At 43.3% G+C, this 20587-nt stretch overlaps 1 protein-coding gene across 3 annotated transcripts in view; it reads left to right on the top strand.

The window, feature by feature from the left end:
* The window catches only part of ZNF385D (zinc finger protein 385D), a 382025-nt gene that overhangs the window by 263455 nt on the left and 97983 nt on the right, over positions 1-20587 (top strand). For all 3 annotated transcript variants that reach the window (XM_018042038.1, XM_018042037.1, XM_018042036.1), the window contains exon 4: positions 10707-10869. In XM_018042038.1, the coding sequence (XP_017897527.1) occupies positions 10707-10869 (163 nt within the window). The remainder of the gene's footprint in view (positions 1-10706; positions 10870-20587) is intronic.

The raw sequence follows: 20587 nt of genomic DNA, 5'->3' as shown, positions 1-20587 counted from the left end.
TTTGTGTTTGTGCCAGATGCTTTTCCAGCATTAAGTGCTATAAAAATTCCCTGAAGTGTGTTCAACAGATAAGGCAGAGTGCCAAAGAATGGCAGAGAATTAAGCTAAACCCTGTTCACATACAGAATCCATTGAGACACCATATGCATATTTCCATTTTAAAATCAAAATGTGGAATTAATTCAACATGTGTTTAGTAGACACCTATTTAGAGATCTCTGCTAGGTCCAAGGGATAAAATGATGAGGTCTTTCTCCATTGAGGAGTTTACTCTCTATCAGAAGAAACAGACATTTAGCCCTCATGCGAAGAACTGGTGCTGAAACTGAAGCTCCAGTACTTTGGCCACCTGATGTGAAGAGCTGACCCTTTGGAAAAGACCCTGATGCTGGGAAAGATTGAAGACGGGAGGTGAAGGGGACGACAGAAGATGAGATGGTTGGAAGGCATCACCAACTCAATGGACATGAGTTTGAGCAAACCCCAGGAAATAGTGAAGGACGAGGAGGCTGGTGTGCTGCAGTCCATGGGGTCACAGGGAGTCGGACACGACTCTTGCCTGCCAATGAAGGAGACACAAGATGCAGATCTGGTCCCTGGGTCAGGAAGATCCCCTGGAGTAGACATGGCAACCCACTCCAGTATTCTTGCCTAGAAAATTCCACGGACAGAGGAGCCTGGAGGACTAGAGTCCACGGGGTCATAGAGTCAGACACGACTGAGTACGCATGCGTTAATAAAGCCCTGCCTCAGTTTCTTCTCTGGCCTCTTGTCAATTTCTAGTGACTGGGGAAGGCCAGGAACCCTGGTCAGTTATCAGATCATGAGGACCAGCTTCCAAAGCCCACCAGCAGCCAGTTTCCCTTAATCAAGACCCCACCTCCACACCCCTGCCATTAGAGATCAGAGAGGCAGCTGTCTGTATTCCCAATAAATAAAAACAGTGATTTCATGACAGAAGCCAGGAAAAATCTCTCAAATTAGACTCTTTTGCTCGAATAAGTGCTATCTTATCATCCACATTAGATACTTGAAAACATTAAGTACTTACTATTTAAAAATCATCAAGTCTCTAGATGAGTCGAGAAGCTGTGAAAAGGTAAGTTAGTCCATCTAAATTATTTTCTCACAGCCACACAGAGACAAGGTAAAATGAAGTTTTGCGTGCCCAGTCTCTCAGCCGTGTGCAACTCTCTGTGAGCCCAGAGACTGCAGCCCGCCAGGCTCCTCTGTCCACGGGACTCTCCAGGCGGGAATGCTGCAGCGGGCTGCCATTTCCTCCTCCAGGGGATCTTCCCTCCCGGGAACTGAACCTGAATCTCTTACATCTGCTGCACTGGCAGCTCCTTACCACTGGTGCCTGGGAAATCCAAGGAAAAGCGGGATTTGCCTAATGTATCTGAGAAACTTTTGTATGTCTCTCTTTCGCCATGTTTATTTAGAATTTTTTTTTTTTTTCAGTGACGAGTGGTAGTGTATAAAAATGACTTTACCCGAGTGGCATTATCTTCTTTTTCCATTTTTCTGTTTCTGTGGCAGTTTCTATTCATTTCTGTATTGAAGGATACAGAAGACAGGAGCGCATTTAAAGTAAGGCATCAATCATTTGAGCTCAGAAAGAACACTCTTAATTGAATCATGGTTTTCACTTTGAGACTCAAGCAAGTAAATTTTCATTTTTATTCATACTGTAGTCATCTACCTCTCTGTTAACTGCACAATCACAAATCAAAATAAATACTCTTTATGGGATATGTAATTAATGAATAAAAATATCTATCTCACATCATTTTCCCCATTGAGTAAGAGAATTTGAAAAGCACATGTCTTCACATTAGAAAGGAAAATGTATAACAATGAGCTATTCTATCTTCAAATTTCTCCTTCAAATATTTTGTTAAATATTTGAGTATTTGAGTGGAGTAACTGTGAGTAAGTAAGCCACTCTTTTGGCTTACTAGAGTGGCCTTTATTTGCCTACTGGCTAGGAGTTTCCTTCAGTTAAAAGAGCCTTACATAGATAAAGAAAAACATTTTACTCATGGCTAACACTGAATCAGTTAATGCTTAAATATAATAGTGAATTAGATACTTGTTATAGTGAAGTTTTAAGAGTTATAACACAGGGCTTTGCTTTTGTTTTTTATTTATTATTGTTATTAAGCTGGTGATTCCTCCAGGCTCCACAAAATGGATCATACCAAAACATCCAACACTGGCACAAATATTGGGGTCAGAGTTCATGCTGCAACAAGAATTAGCTTGGAGAGACAAGGTTAACTATACAGAGAGAGCCACAGGACTTGGAGAGCATCCGTGTGGAGGTTGAGAGCTACATGATTTCCAGGGCGGATCCGCTGTTTTGCACTCGTCCCTCTTGGACAGAAGTTCCCCAGTTATGTCTGTTATCTGCGTTATTTTTAACCTGTTTTATGGCTTGTTTTTTTTTTTTAAATTTATTGGAGTATCGTTGATTTAGAATGTTGTGTTGGTTTCAGGTGCACAGCAAAGTGAATCAGTTAAATATATACATATACCCACTCTTTTTTCAGATTTTTCCCCCTGTAGGTCATTATACAGTATTGATTCAAGTTCCCTGTGCTATAAAGCAGGTTATGGTCATTTATTTTATATATAGTAGTGTGCATTGGAGAAGGAAATGGCACCCCGCTCCAGTACTCTTGTGTGGAAAATCCCATGGATGGAGGAGCCTGGTAGGCTGCAGTCCATGGGGTTGCAAAAACTCGGACACAACTGGGTGATTTCACTTACATTTTTCACTTTCATGCATTGGAGAAGGAAATGGCAACCCACTCCAGTGTTCTTGCCTGCAGAATCCCAGGGACTGGGGAGCCTGGTGGGCTGCCGTCTATGGGGTCACACAGAGTCGGACACGACTGAAGCGACTTAGCAGCAGCAGTAGCAGCAGTGTGTATATGTCAGCCCCAACCCCCCAATTTATCCCGCCTCCATTTACCCCCTAGTAACCAGAAGTTGAGCGCAGAAAAATTGATGCTTTTGAACTGTGGTGTTGGAGAATACTCTTTAGAGTCCCTTGGACTACGAGGAGATCTAACCAGTCCATCCTAAGGGAGATCAGTCATGGGTGTTCATTGGAGGGACTGATGTTGAAACTGAAACTCCAAATACTTTGGCCACCTGATGCAGAGAGCTGACTCATTTGAAAAGACCCTGATGCTGGGAGGGATTGGGGGCAGGAGGAGAAGGGGACAACAGAGGATGAGATGGCTGGATGGCATCACTGACTCAATGGACATGGGTTTGAGTCGACTCTGGGAGTTGGTGATGGACAGGGAGTCCTGGCCTGCTGCGGTTCCTGGGGTTGCAAAGAGTCAGACATGACTGAGCGACTGAACTGAACTGAACTGAACCAGTTTGCTTTCTGTATCTGTGGCTCTAATTTTTTTGTAAATAAGTTCATTGTACCCCCTTTTTTTAGATTCCAGGTATAAGTGGTGCATATGTCTGTCTTTCTCACTTCACTTCACACTCCCCTCGCTCAGTGTGACACTCTCCAGGCCCATCTCTGCTGCTGCAGAGCTCATTACTTAGTTCTTTTCATGGCTGAGCAACGTTCCATATACACTGCCTCTTCTTCCTTTGTGCATTCATCTGTCAATGGACGTTTAGGTTGTTTTCAAAGCCTGGCTTTTGCAAACAGCAGTGCAGTCAGCATTGGGGTGCACGTATCTTTTTGAATGATGGTTTTCTTGGAGTATATGCCCCGGAGTGGGATTGCTGAGTCGTACTGTAGCTTTATTTTTAGTTTTTTAAGGGACGTCCACACTGTGCTCCATGGTGGTTGTACCAATTTACATTAGCACCAGCAATGTAGGAGGTTTCCTCTTTCTCCAGCATTTACCATTTGTACGTCTTTTAATGGTGGCCATTATGGCTTGTTTTTAAGGAAAGAAACTTCTGATCATTTTTCTTGAGTAACACACATTACTCACAGTTAGACATATGTGAAGATTCAATCTCCAAATTACTATATGTTAATCTGTAAAAATATAGATGTTAGCTACTTATACAGGATGGAGCTGTCTCTGGAGAAAATGCACTAATATTTAACGTGAGTGGTTCCAAAACTGTAGTATCCTTCAGGAAAATGCAGACAGCTTTTAAAATATCGGTTGCTGAGCCTCATATCTGTAGTTTTTGATTCAATGAGTTTGAGATAGAAGTTGAGAATTTGCATTTCTTTTTTTTTTTCAAACTTACAGAATATCATCTTATTGCTTTTTTAAAAATTGAAATATAGTTTATTTACAATATTGTGTTGGTTAAAGTGCACAGCACAGTGATTCATTGTTGTTTATTTTTCCAGATTATATTCCATTGTAGATTCTTTTCTTTTTCTTTCCTTTTAATTTATTTTAATTGGAGACTAATTACTTTACAATACTGTAGTGGTTTTTGCCATAAATTGACATGAATCAGCCATGGGTGTACATGTAAGTATTGGGTGCAATTCTCTGCATTTCTATCAAGCTCCCAGCTGCTGCTGCTGCTGCTACCAGTCTTGGGACCACACTTTGAGAACTAACGCTTTATATGAATCGGACACAACTGAGTGACTGAACTGAACTGAAGTGAAACTGAGAGTTGATAATAAACAAATTAAAGAGAATCATTATAAACCTTAAAACCCTTCTATTGGTAGATATGAAAGTGATCTCTAAAATATTTACAAGCCACTGACCAGTGAGAATGCATATTGATCTTAAGCCATATGGCTGATCCTGTGCCCTTGCCCTGGATATTAGATTTGAGTGAGTGTATGTTGACTGTGTAGATCACAATAAACTGTGGAAAATTCTTCAAGAGATGGAAATAGTAGACCACCTGACCTGCCTCTTGAGAAACTTATATGCAGGTCAGGAGGCAACAGTTAGAACTGGACATGGAACAACAGACTGGTTCCAAATAGCAAAAGAAGTATGTCAAGGCTGTATATTGTCACCCTGATTATTTAATTTATATGCAGAGTACATCATGAGAAACGCTGGGCTGGAAGAAGCACAAGCTGGAATCAAGATTGCCAGGAGAAATCTCAATAACCTCAGATATGCAGATGATACCACCCTTACAGCAGAAAGTGAAGAGGAACTAAAAAGTCTCTTGATGAAAGTGAAAGAGGAGAGTGAAAAAGTTTGCTTAAAGCTCAACATTCAGAAAACGAAGATCATGGCATCTGGTCCCATCACTTCATGGGAAATAGACGGGGAAACAGTGGTAACAGTGTCAGACTTCATTTTGGGGGGCTCCAAAATCACTGCAGATGGTGATTGCAGCCATGAAATTAAAAGACGCTTACTCCTTGGAAGGAAAGTTATGACCAACCTAGATAGCACATTGAAAAGCAGAGACATTACTTTGCTGAATAAGGTCCGTCTAGTCAAGGCTATGGTTTTTCCAGTAGTCATGTATGGTTGTGAGAGTTGGACTGTGAAGAAAGCTGAGCGCCGAAGAATTGATGCTTTTGAACTGTGGTGTTGGAGAAGACTCTTGAGAGTCCCTTGGACTGCAAGGAGATCCAACCAGTCCATTGTGAAGGAGATCAGCCCTGGGTGTTCTTTGGAAGGAATGATGCTAAAGCTGAAACTCCAGTACTTTGGCCACCTCATGCAAAGAGTTGACTCATTGGAAAAGACTCTGATGCTTGGAGGGATTGGGGGCAGGAGGAGAAGGGGACGACCAAGAATGAGATGGCTGGATGGCATCACTGATGGACATGAGTCTGAGTGAACTCGAGGAGTTGGTGATGGACAGGGAGGCCTGGCGTGCTGCGATTCCTGGGGTCGCAAAGAGTCGGACACCGCTGAGTGACTGAACTGAACTGAACTGATGTAACATAAGAAAAACTGTATGGAAAAGAAAACAGACTTCAAACTTTTTTTTTTTTTTTTCCAGGAATAGTTTGTCAATAGTTTTCAAAATAAAAATTTAAAGTAGGTGTTTTAGTTTTCAGGATACTATATTATTTTATCATTTCATGATTTTTGATCTACAAAAGAGTCTAAAGTTTTGAAATCAGATAATTTTCTTTAAAAAAGAAAAAAGAGGGCTTCCCTGGTGACTTGGTGGTACAGAATCTGCCTGCCAATCAGGAGACACAGGCTTGATCCTTGATCCTGGGAGATCTCCCACCGGGCCACAGAGCGGCTCAGTCCTGGGGCCGCAACTGGTGGAGTCCACGTACCATAAAGCCCATGCTCTCCAGCAGGAAAGGCTACCACAAGGCACAGCTTGGGCAGCTGAAGGGCAGCCCTCCCTTGCGACAGCCAGAGAAAAGGCCTCTGTAACAGTGAAGGCCCAGCACAGCCAGAAATAAATGAATAAATAAATACATTTAAAAAAAATTCCTGTCTTCAATAGTAAATCTCTTCTTTCCCCAAAGAGGATGGTAACTTCTTTGGTAACCACTCCTTATTTTTCCGATGTTACATTTTAATACGATAATGTTCGTTTTCTCTTAGTAAAAACTTAATGTGGCACAATTAAATGATGTCAGAAACTAGCAAAGTCCATCTTGTTCTTTTTGAAATCATGGGTTTGTGAAAATTAATTGGTTACATAATCAGATATGTGTTTATAGTAAACTTCCTTTAAAAAAAAATCATGTTAAGACACTTTATGCAAAAGACAGGTAGAGTAAAACTGTACAAGGACTTGGGGATAATGGAGCAAAAGAGTACTTATCTGTTAAATTTGCAGTGGGTTTCACAGAAAAACTGATTTATAACAAAACCTGTAAAATAAATGTGTGTGTATGTGTGCATTTCTTTCAAAAGGCTGCAGCACCTCTTTCAAATGTTAGCCATTAAGCGATTATTTTTATCTACTCTGGAACGTCAGCTGCATTTAAACTGGAAGACTTCTTGAAATGCTAAAGACAAAACTTGAAGATTGAGAATTCTGACTGGCTGCTGATTGACGGATGTGGGAATGACATTTAAAGTGGTGGCACACTTTCCAGCAGGAATCTGTGTACATATCTTTAATGTCAGCACTTGCCTCTGGGATGACACTTGTCAGATTTCATGGTGTCATGTGCTAGTTCAAGGTCATAGTAGAGATTTTTATTGCACAATACCTGAATATTCCACTTATGATCTAAAAGCAACTTTTCGAAGCCAAATTTGTTGGCAAATTTGAAGCCAAATTGTTGAAGCCAATTCTTCTCTTACTGTTCCCTTCTCTGGGTACTCTAATCCCTTGCTTCTCCTTGAGTTTCAACATGCAGAGTTCTGACATCTGTGATGAAGTCGTAGACTTACTTCTTAATCTTGAAGTCGTTCCTATGAAAAATAATTGTTTGCTTGTGTTGGATGGTTCCCAGGTTTCTGGAGATGACTTGACTCAGAGACTGGCTAATAAATAACAGGAGACAATCTTGGAGGGAAAAAGGCATACTACACATGCCCAGCACCTTTCTGCCCAAAGGAAAAGCAGATGAGACTGAGAGACATCTCTGGCCTACTACTGCTTTTTTTTTTTTTTTTTAAATTTTATTTATTTATTTATTTTTTAAATTTTAAAATCTTTAATTCCTACTACTGCTTTTTAAAAAAATTCTCCCAGAAGGATTCCTTCCTAGGTTGAAGTTTTGTCTACAATCACAGAAAGGTTAGATGTGGCTGAAAAATCTAGCCAGTGCAGTGAAGTGAGATAATGGGGTAAGGAGAGCTGGATGGACCTTCTTTCTTTACAGAAGAACACAGCTTTATGCAACACACCTGTATCAAGATGAGCCAAGGGTAAGAGGCTTGCATAAACCTGGATTGAGCTAGATGTTATCACGGTCTTCCCCTGTGGCTCAGTGGCAAAGAATCCACCTACAAGGCAGGAGATGCGGGTTCAATCCCCGGGTCAGGAAGATCCCCTGGAGAAGGAAATGGCAACCCTCTCTGTACTCTTGCCTGGAGAACTCCATGGACAGAGGAGCCTGGGGCGCTACAGTCCATGGGGTGGCAAAGAGCTGGACACAACTGAGTGACTAAACCACACAGATGATCGTACTAAGTGCAGTAAGTCAGAAAGAGGAAGACAGATACTGTGCGGCATCCCTTACGTGTGGCATCTAAATATGACTGAAATGAACCTGGCTGTGAAACAGGAACAGAATCACAGCCGTAGAGAACAGACCAGGGGTCGGAAGGCGGGGGAGGGTGGGGGCGGGGGAGGAATGGTGTCAGAGGGCCAGGTGAGCAGATGCAGACTGTTGTATACGGGATGGATTAACAGCAAAGTCCTACTGTATAGCACAGGAGACTACAGTCAGTATCCTATGGTAAGCCACAGTGTAAAAGAATGTCTAAAAAGGCAGGGCAGTGAAGCAGTGTACATGGATATAAAAACTAATACCCCTGCAGTTGATGCAAGAGCAGTCCAATAAATTCTTCAAACAGGATCAATGACAAAGAGCACTTGAAATATCCAGAGGGTCATCTGTCTACACTGCGTCTCCAGCTCGTAGCCCCACACCCACACCCACACCCACTCTGCAGCGTCACATGCAGCCTCCACCCCGCATCGTCACTTCCCAAAATTCTAAACGCCATGGTCTCTCCATAGCATTTTGGACTTTCATACCACTCAACCTTTATTTTTTTAATCTGTGGAAGGCTCAGTGGCTTATTTAATAGCAGATTTTAAAAGATTAAGATAATTATTATCAGAGTGCTTTGGGACTAGAATTCCATTAACGAGTGCATATGCTTTTTGTCTTGTTTTCTTTTGCTTTTTAATATGTCGGGTCTTGACTGGGGCCCACCGACAGTCGGTAATTTGATCACTCCCCTTTCCCCACGATGCCCCGAGCTATTTCACTTGTGGAAAACATGGACTCAGCTGTATCTGTGCAGAGAGTATTTCTTTTTTTAATGTAAGTAGAGCCTTAACTGGCAGTGTTCCTTTGGAGTAACTTTCTTAATATTCAAAAGAGTGACAATCACTTAGTCCTACGGTGGATGGAAATACCACTGAGAGTATAGGTTTGCCAGGCACCTTAAAAATACATTAAAGGTACATTTTGAAAGTACCTGTGGGGATAGTGCTGCTCACCTCGCCTGTATTTTCACATGCGTTGTATAGGCAGCGTTCACTTCTGTACCAGGAGAAGGAGCTGAACTTTGCTCTAAGGGAAAGTGCATCCTGAGCTGTCTGAGAAGACAACTGACTACATGTCGTGGATTTAGTTGAATACAGCATCATGCCCTCAAAAGATATATCCAAAGGATTTGATTTGTTAAAAATAAGTCAGGCAGGAGAAAAAGGGACATCGCTCCATCCTTCAGAATAGTGTTCTCCATGTAGGCTCAAACCAGTCCAATCCGTGTTCCTCAATGAACGATAATAAGTCTTAACTCCAGACTTTGACTCACACTCTGTCTTTGATGTTCTGTGTTGTTGGAAAACTGATGCATGAGTGTCCTCTCTGTTCAAACTGTTTCTAATGTACAGTTTCCTTGTCCAGTGTTCTTTCAATAAGGGTACCTAGGCCTTTGAGGATACTTGTCAGAATGATGCAAATGAAGGTGCGGATTAACTATTTCTCTACTTATAAAAAGAGATTCTACCGCAACACCCTCCCTACCAGAGTTGCAGTGACAAAGAGGACCGTGTGACTCTTATTTTCTGGCAAAATGGAACGTTGAGATTGAATGAGTCACGGGAAGTGATGTCTGCATACTTAGTCCTCCACTGAGATTTCTTCCTTGTGAGGTGGCAATTTTAAAGTGTTTGAACTGGAAAACCTTCCAATCCAAAATCTCCCTGCCTGCTTCCACCTCACCTGAAGCCATGACAGGCCCCCCTCCACCAATAAGTTAATAAACACATTTTTAAGATGATGTTCTAACTCAACTAATGTCTCTCTGGTACCAAAAAATAATGTTAGGAAAATATAAATGTGGGGAAATGCAGATTTCTATTTATAAGAACCTCAGAAAGCACAAACAAAAGAATTGCATTGGCCCCATGAAGTAGTCGAAACACAGGGGATCTTCCTGGCAATGGACCAGGGTGCAAAAGACCCACGTGTTCCAAGGATGCCCCTGCCTTGGACTTCCCAGACTACCCTCTGTGAGAAGCAAGGAAAAGGAAAGAAGGGCAAAACGGCCTGGCTTCCATGGCTCCGTCTGGACCTCACAGGGCGTTCGCTTTTGAACTCTTACACGTCACTCTCGGCCTCTGGGGCGCCTACTTGTGTTGTTATTAGTGAATTTTTCCTGGTAGACACCTGTTGGGTCCTGTGTCAGTAATACCCACTGTAGAAGGAGAAAGCACACTTCCTGAGCTCAGAAGGTGAGAGCTGCTCTTTTCCAGGGCCCTTGTTAATCTTGGGAGCCCAGCGTCTTTGGTGACAGAAGAAATGCGATACAGTTGTAAATCCTCATTTCTTTCCCCCGCTCCACAAAGAAAGTGTTGTTGCTATGTTAGTGTGCAGCTCCATTTCTCTGAAGAGAGGCAATAGAACATTTCTCCCTTCCATCTAGAGGTTTTAGAACTTGCTTCCCATTGCTTCGTAGCATCATTCTCAACAGAACCCCGCTGCTTGGCCACGGCCAGGATTGGCTTGAATGGTACCTATTATTGAAAGGGAGTCTGTATTTGCAGTAATACAGAGAACGCCAGTTGAGAAATGAGCCTGATTGCACGGTTCATTTTGTTCTCCTTTGTAGAGCCAGGCTGCGGCCCACTACAAAGGCACGAAACACGCCAAGAAGCTCAAAGCACTGGAAACCATGAAGGCCAAGCAGAAGTCTGTCGCTGCCAAGGACAGCGCAAAGACTGCCTCCACCTGCACCACCACCCATGCCATCAGTTCCAGCTCTGACGAAACAGGTTACGCCACGCTCTTTGTTGTCTGTTGTCCTCCTCATCCTTGTTGTGCGGGGGCTCCTTCTCTGCTCTGCTGCTGATGCTCCTGTGCCTTGGTTCACATCTGACCCATCTCTCTGTGTAATGGTAATGCCCGCCCCCCCCACCCCACCCCCGCGTTTTTCCAATACCCTTGAGAGACGGATGATCACTAGTAACATTGCAGGTTTTGTACTGGAAACAGTCCAATGGCTGCTTTTGAGGAACCCAAGAGTCAAAAGGGCGTCTGAAGCCACAGCCCTTTCTGAGAAGGGGCCCTTTCAGAGTGCCTCATCTGCATCTTGTTTGCAGCATCTGCGCCCAGAACTGCATGGCAGATTTGATTTCCCTGTGAGTACACAGCAGACTGTGCTAAATGAACCGCGAAGGCCCCTGTAAGGGCATTACTACCGACAGGGCTTATCCTCATAAATCCCGAATATTGCATTCTCTTAAGTAGTGGCTGTGTGAATCTGGGCTTGTTATGGCTGGGTAACCTTCCCTCTGCATATACAGGTAAGTGTTATTGATGCCAATTATTCTTTTTAACAGTCCTCACAGTGAAATAACGGCCTCTGAAGGGTCCCTTGACATAGCTCCTCAAACAGTTTATTCATAACAAGGGAAGCCGGGGCTGGGGTGGGGGCGGGTTCTGGAAGCTTGCATTTTAAAATATAAGACCACTGGTCCTCAGAACTTACATAACAGGAACGCAGTGTGATCCCTGGATGCGCCTTGAATAAATCACTTTCTAAGAACACAAGGGCTGCTATGTATCAGTGGCTTCCCAGGCTCCACAGATAGCAGGAAGCATTGATGTTGTCATGAGTGGTAATGTCTTACCTGGAAGAGATCTGCTGGCCTTGGCTGATGAAAATATAAAACCAACAGTGAATGAGCACAACAGATGAAAGCAACTCTGTTACACGAGGCACACCCCTGAGACGTGCACAGCATCCTCAGAGGGCCTGGAGAGAGGCTTGCCCCTGTGTGAGCCTGTAAGGGGTGCTGGTACCCCCCGAGTCCCCAGGGTGCGTTTCACATGAGCATCACTGTGGATGCAGTCTGCCTCCTGTCTGAGGACCCTGTGTCTCCTCTGAAGCTCGGACCTCTTGTCGCCTTTGTGCCCTGGCACCGGTCTGACGGGGTGTGGGTGCTGAGTAAACTGTTGGCTACATTTTCTCTCACCCTTTTAATTCTCTGATTCATCCAATTTTGTGTCCCAACATATAAAAGGAAAAAAAAAATTATCATGTTCATTTCTTTGAAGGTCTGAGTAAGAGCTGAATCATACCATCACATTAGTTCAGATATAAGACCTTGTATGGAAAACCTTACCCTTTTCTCTGTTAATTGAAAATTCACTGCCTTATTTTGGGGACTGTAGGAGAAGTCATGAAGCAAGTGAGTGTCATTTTTCTCCCAGATATTGGGGCACAAACTGGGATTCCCTAAAGCCATGCTCGCCACAAAGATCTATATTTCATTTGCAAAATGATGGTAGGTAGGAATACTAAAGATGTAAATTTGATGTAAAAGATTTGATATAAAAAGATGAGTTTGATGTCCAGAGTTTGATGTAAATTTTTGCTTGCTCTCAAACTTTTCTATTCCTAGACATTTTTTATCAATAATGGCTATTTGGGTTACTTTGACGTCTCTTTAAAATGCAAAAAAATCCCTCTATATTGAGAATGAGCACCATTTACTATATATACATACATATATGTATACACACGTGTATATATATGTATGTACATATATATATGCACATGCTGAGGAGAGCTGCTCGTTTGGCTTAAGAAAGGCGCCCTTGTGCGTCCATTTCTATTATTTGAATGACTCGTGAATGCACGCCTCCGTCCCTCACCTTAGGGGCTAGAATGGAAGGGATCACAGCTGTCGGGGCTCTCTCTTCTAAGAGGATGAGTGGAAACTAGCTGGGGTTGGTGGTGGGAAAGAGCCCGCATAAAATGGGCAGATTCCCAGTGGAGACGCCAGGCTCACCTAGTGGTTGGAGTGTGCTGAAGTGGTGAAGGGCCCTTTCTAGCTGGAGCTGGAGGAAATGTTAGAAGCCAGAGGGAGAATAAAGTCTGCAAAGTTAGCACAGATATCTTAAAGCCAGAAGAAGCAGGAGATGGACATCAGGAAGGTCTCTGCCTTTCTGAGACATGGGGGCCTCTACTTGCAGAGAGACAGACTGTACAGGTTGAAACACTGATAATCACGGCACACTCACCGGATGTCTTAGGCCAAATTCTATCCTTCCCTGGGATTTCTGCAAAACTACCTATGAAAAGTAGCCCAGAAAGCTCTTGGAATATTGTAGACTCTCATCCCATTTTATTGCAATATGAATCCAAGGCACCTATGCTGGCCAACTGGGGTTTTCTTAGCTGTCCTTTTTATTACTGTCCGTGTCCTCATACTGATTAGAAAGGGATACAACTCTAAAAACACAGTGGGTCTCTGAGCTAGTTTCTTAGAATAATTAAATAAGTATTTAATTATTTATTTAATCTCCTTCTTGGAAGCAGAAGGAGAGAGAAGAGTCTGAAATCAGGGACCCTGTATGTTTTAATAATAACAAATTGTAACTTGCTTAACGTACAAAGTTGTGAGGAGCTGGAGGCTGATCACTGAATGGTGCCTACAGCTCACCACTGCGTTTTTAAAGGCAATTGGTTTATATATATATATATATATATATGGCAAAGTTGTGTGATTTACACATGCATAGAATGTCTAGAAAGGTTAAATCACTTTCACTAACTTTGCCAAATTTATATATATATAAATTTATATATATATAACCAATTGCCTTTTAAAAATGCTTGAGTATACAGTGATTTGATAGATAAGAGAAGGTTGGGCAACAATAGTTTAAAAAAAAAGCAAGAAGTGGTGTGGACTTGAATTTAAAAATTGCTTCGGATTCTCTAAAATACAAGAAATAGAATACTCATGAAAAAAAATCTCATTCCAAATCTACTTATTAAAAAATTTTTTGACAAATAATTCCTTTGAAATTCCTATATCATGTACTATGGCTTTTAATTGCTGTCTTAGGCTAACAAATATCTGACATGATCCACTGGCTAAGCTCTTAGTCGCTGGACTTCCTGACCTTCCGGCCCTTCGCTCTGCAGGCTGCGGTAGTGAGCGGTAGATGCCACTCAGTGATCAGCCTCCAGCTGCTCCCAGGAAGCCTTCTTCCGCTGCTGCTAGGCAAGAGCACGCTCCTTACAGCAGTGCTTGATTTTAGTTCTTTCAATCTAATGAGGAGTGCTAGATTGATGGATTTAGCACAGAAACATTTACAGGCAAAAATAAGATTTCAAAAAATATTCGGAACACTCAAAATTGTTGGTATGGGAGGGTGATTACTGTTCTAACAGAACATTGCAAGGAGCAAACATTTCCAAAGGTGACCAGAATAACAGATCTAGTAACTGTTTTAGGATTTTTAATTATTTATTTATTTTAAAATTGAAGTATAATTGATTTTACAATGTGTTAGTTTCAAGTGTACAGGTGTGTATATTTATATGTATATATGTACATATATCGGAGAAGGCAATGGCCTGGAGAATCCATGGACGGAGGAACCTGGTGGGCTGTAGTCCATGGGGTCGCTAAGAGTCAGACACGACTGAGCGACTTCACGTTTACTTTTCACTTTCATGCATTGGAGAAGGAAATGGCAACCCACTCCACTGTTCTTGCCTGGAGAATCCTGTGGACGGAGGAGCCTGGTGGGCTGCCATCTGTGGGGTCACACAGAGTCAGACACGACTGAAGCGACTTAGCATGTACATATATATATATTCTTTCAGATTTTTTCCTTTATAGAAAATTATAAGATATTGAGTATAGTTCCCTGTGCTATACAGTAGGACCTTGCCATTTATCTGTTTTATATACAGTAGTATGTATCTGTTAATCCCTAACTCCTAATTTATCCTTTCCCTTATGTTCATGCAAATTCTTAATACAAAAAAGTAATCATGATATTAAGAAATTATGCTTAAAGTAACTTGGGAAATGTAACTCCGTTGGCTCTTTCTGTGAAATGACAGTTCACAATTGCTGGATTAAGTCTCGTTGGTTGGAAGTTACCCTCTGGTCTTTCTTTACTTGCCCTTTCTGGACAGTTTTATTCATTCCCATGATCTATCTGTTAGTTAGGCTAGGTGATACTGCAGTAACAAACCACGCTTTCACAGCCACTAATGATGTCTCACACCCCATGTAGCAGCCCTGCTGTCTTTCCCATGTTAATTTAACTCTGGGGCCAGGCTGATGAAGTGGTCACTACGTGGACATCACCAGTTCTTTGGAAGAGGGGAAGAGAAGGGTGTGAATCAGTGGACTTTTACAGTTTTTTAATCGGAGTGACACATAACTCTGCCCTCACTTTCACTGGTGAGTCACATGGTCAAGTCTGGGTGGAAAGGGTGGGGAGGGATATTCTCCTCCGGGAAGGAAGGAGCTAATGGTGAGCAATAAAGCGTCGCTTCCCACCGCTGCTCCACTGCCCCGTGCTCGAGTCTCAGCGGCCATGCCTCAGCTTTGTCCTCCTAAGACCTGGCCTGACCTCTGTGGCTTATGGGTCACTCACTTGGCTGGGTGGGCAGCACCTCTGTTTTGCAAGTTCAAAAGAGAAGAAGAAGCCTAACTGACCATCGCCTCCGCTTTCTCTCCTGCTGTCTTTCCGAGCCCTGCAGCCTGTGGCTCTGAAACCTTCCGGCTGCCGTAGCCTCTGCCTCCTGCCTAAGCCTGTGCGTCTCCTCAGTGGCCGGAACGCACTCCCCTCACGTTCCGAGGAAGCATCTTTCACCCGCTCAAGCATGATTTCTCCCCATGTCCTGGCCTCATGGACCTCTGTTTTTACCCTTACCCTTGCCTTCAAGTCAAAGTATTAATCACTCAGTCAAGCCCGGCTCTCCCCACGGACTGTAGCCCACCAGGCTCCTCTCTCCATGGGATTCTCTCCAGGCAAGAATACTGGAGTGGGTGGCCATTCCCCTCTCCATGGAATCTTCCTAGCCCAGGGATCGAACCTGGGTCTCCTGCATTGGCAGCAGCATCTTTACCATCTGAGCCACCAGAGAAGCCCCTGCAGTTGCCTTCAGTTCAGTTCAGTTCAGTCGCTCAGCCGTGTCGACTCTTTGGACCCCGTGAATCGCAGCCCGCCAGGCCTCCCTGTCCATCACCAACTCCCGGAGTTCACTCAGACTCACGTCCATCGAGTCAGTGATGCCATCCAGCCATCTCATCCACTGTCGTCCCCTTCTCCTCCTGCCCCCAGTCCCTCCCAGCATCACAGTCTTTTCCAATGAGTCAACTCTTGCATGAGGTGGCCAAAGTACTGGAGTTTCAGCTTTAGCATCATTCCTTCCAAAGAAATCCCACGGCTGATTTCCTTCAGAATGGACTGCTTGGATCTCCTTGCAGTCCAAGGGACTCTCAAAAGTCTTTTCCAACTCCACAGTTCAAAAGCATCAATTCTTCAGCACTCAGCTTTCTTCAGAGTCCAACTCTCACATCCATACATGACCACAGGAAAAACCATAGCCTTGACTAGACGGACCTTTGTTGGCAAAGTAATGTCTGCTTTTCAATATGCTATCTAGGTTGGCCATAACTTTTCTTCCAAAGAGTAAGCGTCTTTTAATTTCATGGCTGCAGTCACCATCTGCAGTGATTTTGGAGCCCCCCCCCCAAACAAAATAAAGTCTGACACTGTTTCCACTGTTTCCCCATCTATTTCCCATGAAGTGATGGTACCAGATGCCATGATCTTCGTTTTCTGAATGTTGAGCTTTAAGCAAACTTTTTCACTCTCCTCTTTCACTTTCATCAAGAGGCTTTTTAGTTCCTCTTCACTTTCTGCCATAAGGGTGGTGTCATCTGCATATCTGAGGTTATTGAGATTTCTCCTGGCAATCTTGATTCCAGCTTATGTTTCTTCCAGCCCAGCGTTTCTCACGATGTACTCTGCATATAGTCTCCATGCAAATCCAGCTGCCTCCATCCGGGGCCCTGACAACCGCAGCCTTCACCCCCTGCCCATTTACAGGAGCCAGTGTAAGTCCGAGCACTCACCCATCAGAAACCTTCAAGGAGCCTTTTTGGTGGACCTCATGGTCCCCCGTGGTTTGACCACAACCTACCTTTTCAAACGTTTTTCCCTGTTATTTCCCGGTAATATTCTTCCCTAGAGACCGCTCCCCACGCACCTTTGTTTCTTGTACTGTGCTTCTAAATTTCTCCCTGAAAAGTGGGTCACTTTTCTTTCTTCCTCCTGCCTGTGAAGTCCCATAAGAATCCATACCTCCCTGGCACCCCTATCCTATTCTTGCTCAAATATAATTTCTGTGACTTGCCTATTTCTGTTGCCAGATGACATGCTCATTTAGAAGACATACTTGCATAATCCTTTTACTTATCCTTTTTTCTTTGCAGAGCATTTTTATATAACAGATAGCTTGAAAACTTGAAACAATCAGTTTTTCTCTTTTGTTCTTGAATTAAAGCAAATCTTTGGATGGTCTTATTAGTGAGTACCTGATTCCATGAAAGAATGATAATTCTCAGTCATCCAAGGAATTATAAGATATTGCTCAGAGAATTTCAGAATTGCAGGATTTCATAATGGTAAAGTCTCACCCCTAAAGTTTGCTTCCTGGTTTTTTTTTTTTTCTTTTGAGATTCTTCAGTTACACAAGTAAAGAAGATTTGACGTTCCTACTGTCCCTTCAGTGACTATCAATCAGGAGTTAATTAGTTGGCTGAGACTTTAGATTTGTGTTAGCCATCTTGGCTTTCCAAGTGGCTCAGTGATAAAAGAACCCACCCGCCAGTGCAGGAGCTGCAGGAGACATGAGTTCAGTCCCCGGGTCGGGAAGACCCCCTGGAGGAGGGCATGGCCGCCCACTCCAGTACTCTTGCCTGGAGAGTCCCATGGGCCGAGGAGCCTGGTGGGCTGCAGCCCACGGGGTCACAAAGAGTCAGACACGACTGAGCGACTTCACTCACTCATTCAAATCATGAGAATGGTGACCTGGAAATAAAAGTGGTAGCTGAGTAGTCTGCAAGGAAAAGCCAGGCTGGTGTCATTTAGAAAAGAGACAGTTTTCAGCGAGGACGGGTGGGACTTAGCTTTGTTTCTGTTTTCCTAAGGATGACAGGAAGAGTTTGCCTTTCTTGACAAAGGCTTCAAACAAAGGTCCCAAATGTTGAAAGTTATAACAGAATACAGGCTGGGCTTGACATCAGAAAGCCACGCATTTGAAAATCTGTGTTATACCTTTGCACACACAGTACACTATGGAATATATTAGATGGTGTTTTATTATATAAATGTGTAATACACGTATTTGCCAATATGCAAGATTCTGTCTTTAATACATGTTCCTGAAATACCCCAGTGCACCAGGCGTTCATTATTAGCATTGTGCATTTTCTTTAAGAAGAGAGACACAAGCTTCTGTGGCTTACGAAGCCATAGCTCTGTCGACCTTTCAGAGGCAATACACAGTCATTTGTAAGCGGACACATTTCTATTAGCACTTAGATCTGGTGGAGTGGTGTACACAGGCTGCTCTTGGCAGAGTGGATATTGTGCTAGCTCCTGGGGTCTTTCTTTTCTGGCTCATTCTCCCAAACAAAGACTCCCTGGGACCATCACTGCTATAGTAAAGGACCCCTTTGCAAGCATCTTGGCGAGGAGTTGAAGTACCATCATGAGAACACTGATGCCTTAAGTGTTTTTCTTTTCTTAGCCCTGGTTCATGACATGCTTCACTTGGTCAAAGAAAGAGACTTTATCGAGTGTTCCCTGATCAAGATGCATGATGAGTACCAGCAGAGTGTACTAGGAGCAGATTTCCAGCAAGATTGAAACAGAAGGGGAATTCAGAAAGGAAACACACACACACACACCCTCCTGATGCCTATTTGAATACTGTGGTCCTGGGACCCTTGTGTGTGAATCAGTGATGGCGGATTCTACATTGAAGGTGCCATGGAAATCACAGATAATATTTTAGTCTGTCCTTTTTGCGCCTGAGGAAATCACGATGAAGGGTGTTTTGCTGATAAAAGCGTTGACCCAGATGCATTACGGAAAACCACTCCTGGAATCAGAGAATTTCACCAAAAATTCCTCATCTGGACAGGAACATGTTCTCTTCCCAAACATAATGAGTGAGTGGAGCTGTGTGTACCTGAATCTCCGAAGGACCTGCCATCTGTCTGTGGTCAGGGGCTGGGGTACGAGTGCCTGATAGGAGGGGGACTGAGACTAGGTTGACAAGATAGACATAATTTATGTTATGTTTCAAAGAAACAGGGTGCCTGGCTTCTGGTGTGTGAGTGTGTGTATCTTTCCACACTCCATGTGACTGTCTTTCTTTAGGAGAAACAGCAAATTTATAAAATAAATAGAAAGCTGAACACCTATCTTTTAACAGTATCTATGAAATACCAGACATCTGGATGAATTTTACGAACTAAATTAAAACTCCCAGTGGCTTTATCTACAGCTGCCAGACTTCTGGAAACATCTGTGTCTACATGTGCACTTGTGTGTGTGTTTTAAATTAATGGAGGGATTTTCCCCTATTCTTATGTTCTTCTTAGGAATTGAGTGGACATAAGCTTCCATAGGGACTTTCCAGGTGGTGCAGTGGTGAAGAACCCACCTGCCAAGGCAGGAGCTGCAGGAGTGGGCTCTGTCTCTGGGTCAGGAAGACCCCCTGGAGGAGGAAATGGCTTCCCACTCCAGCATTCTTGCCTGGAAGATTCCACGGACAGAGGGCTTGGCGGGCTAGAGTCCACGGGGTCACCAAAGAGCAGGGCGTGACCAAGCGACTAAGCACACCTCACGTCACACCGAGCTTATATAGTGATAAAATATTTCAGTGCAGAATAATGATTCTTAATGTAGACACTTAGCTATAACACCAAAGTTCAACAGCGATCAAACATGACAGAACACGGAATGAGCACGTGTAAAAGTCACGTGGACCATTAGAGGACTTTGTCTCCAAAGGGGGAAGGTGAAGGGTTGGACATCTGCTAGTAAGGGACGTGAAACAAATGCGAAGCAAAACATGTTCACAGTGGATTTATTACAGGCAAGTGACACAAAGCTTCTATGGAATTCTTAGCAAAACACAAACTGAAACAGATATTTAAATTAAAAATTACACTTGCATTTATGTTGTATGATTTCCAAACTCTTAAACACAGCATCAGATCTTTCTCTTTTTTTTTTTTTGACTGTCTTGTGTGTTAGCTGTGGCGCATCACTCTCTAGTTGCATGCTTAGTTGCTTTGCAGCATGTGGAATCTTAGTTCTGGGACCAGGAATCAAACCTTCGTCCTCCACATTGCAAGGTGTATTCTTAACCGCTGGACAACCAGGGAAGTCACGCATCAGGAAATTTTATGATCTATCCCTTGCCTACCATTTCTCGAAGTCCTTCTCACCTCTCCTGAACTCTAGCCCAACAAAATCACTTGAGGATCCCAGGCAAGGCCTACACATTCAAGTGCTTGGAAAGCTCCCTTGTACTTCATTCCAGCCCGTGCGTCACCATGCACAGAGGATGCCTGTGTTACATGCCGATGATACATGTATGGACAGACACAAACCTGGGCAGAAGATCGGGCTTCTGTGTGAGCCCTGTCCCAG

Source organism: Capra hircus, chromosome 27, assembly GCF_001704415.2.
Source record: "Capra hircus breed San Clemente chromosome 27, ASM170441v1, whole genome shotgun sequence".
Lineage (NCBI taxonomy): Eukaryota > Metazoa > Chordata > Mammalia > Artiodactyla > Bovidae > Capra > Capra hircus.
The sequence above is the reverse complement of the archived record's forward strand: the minus strand, read 5'-3'. Positions and strand labels throughout refer to the sequence as shown.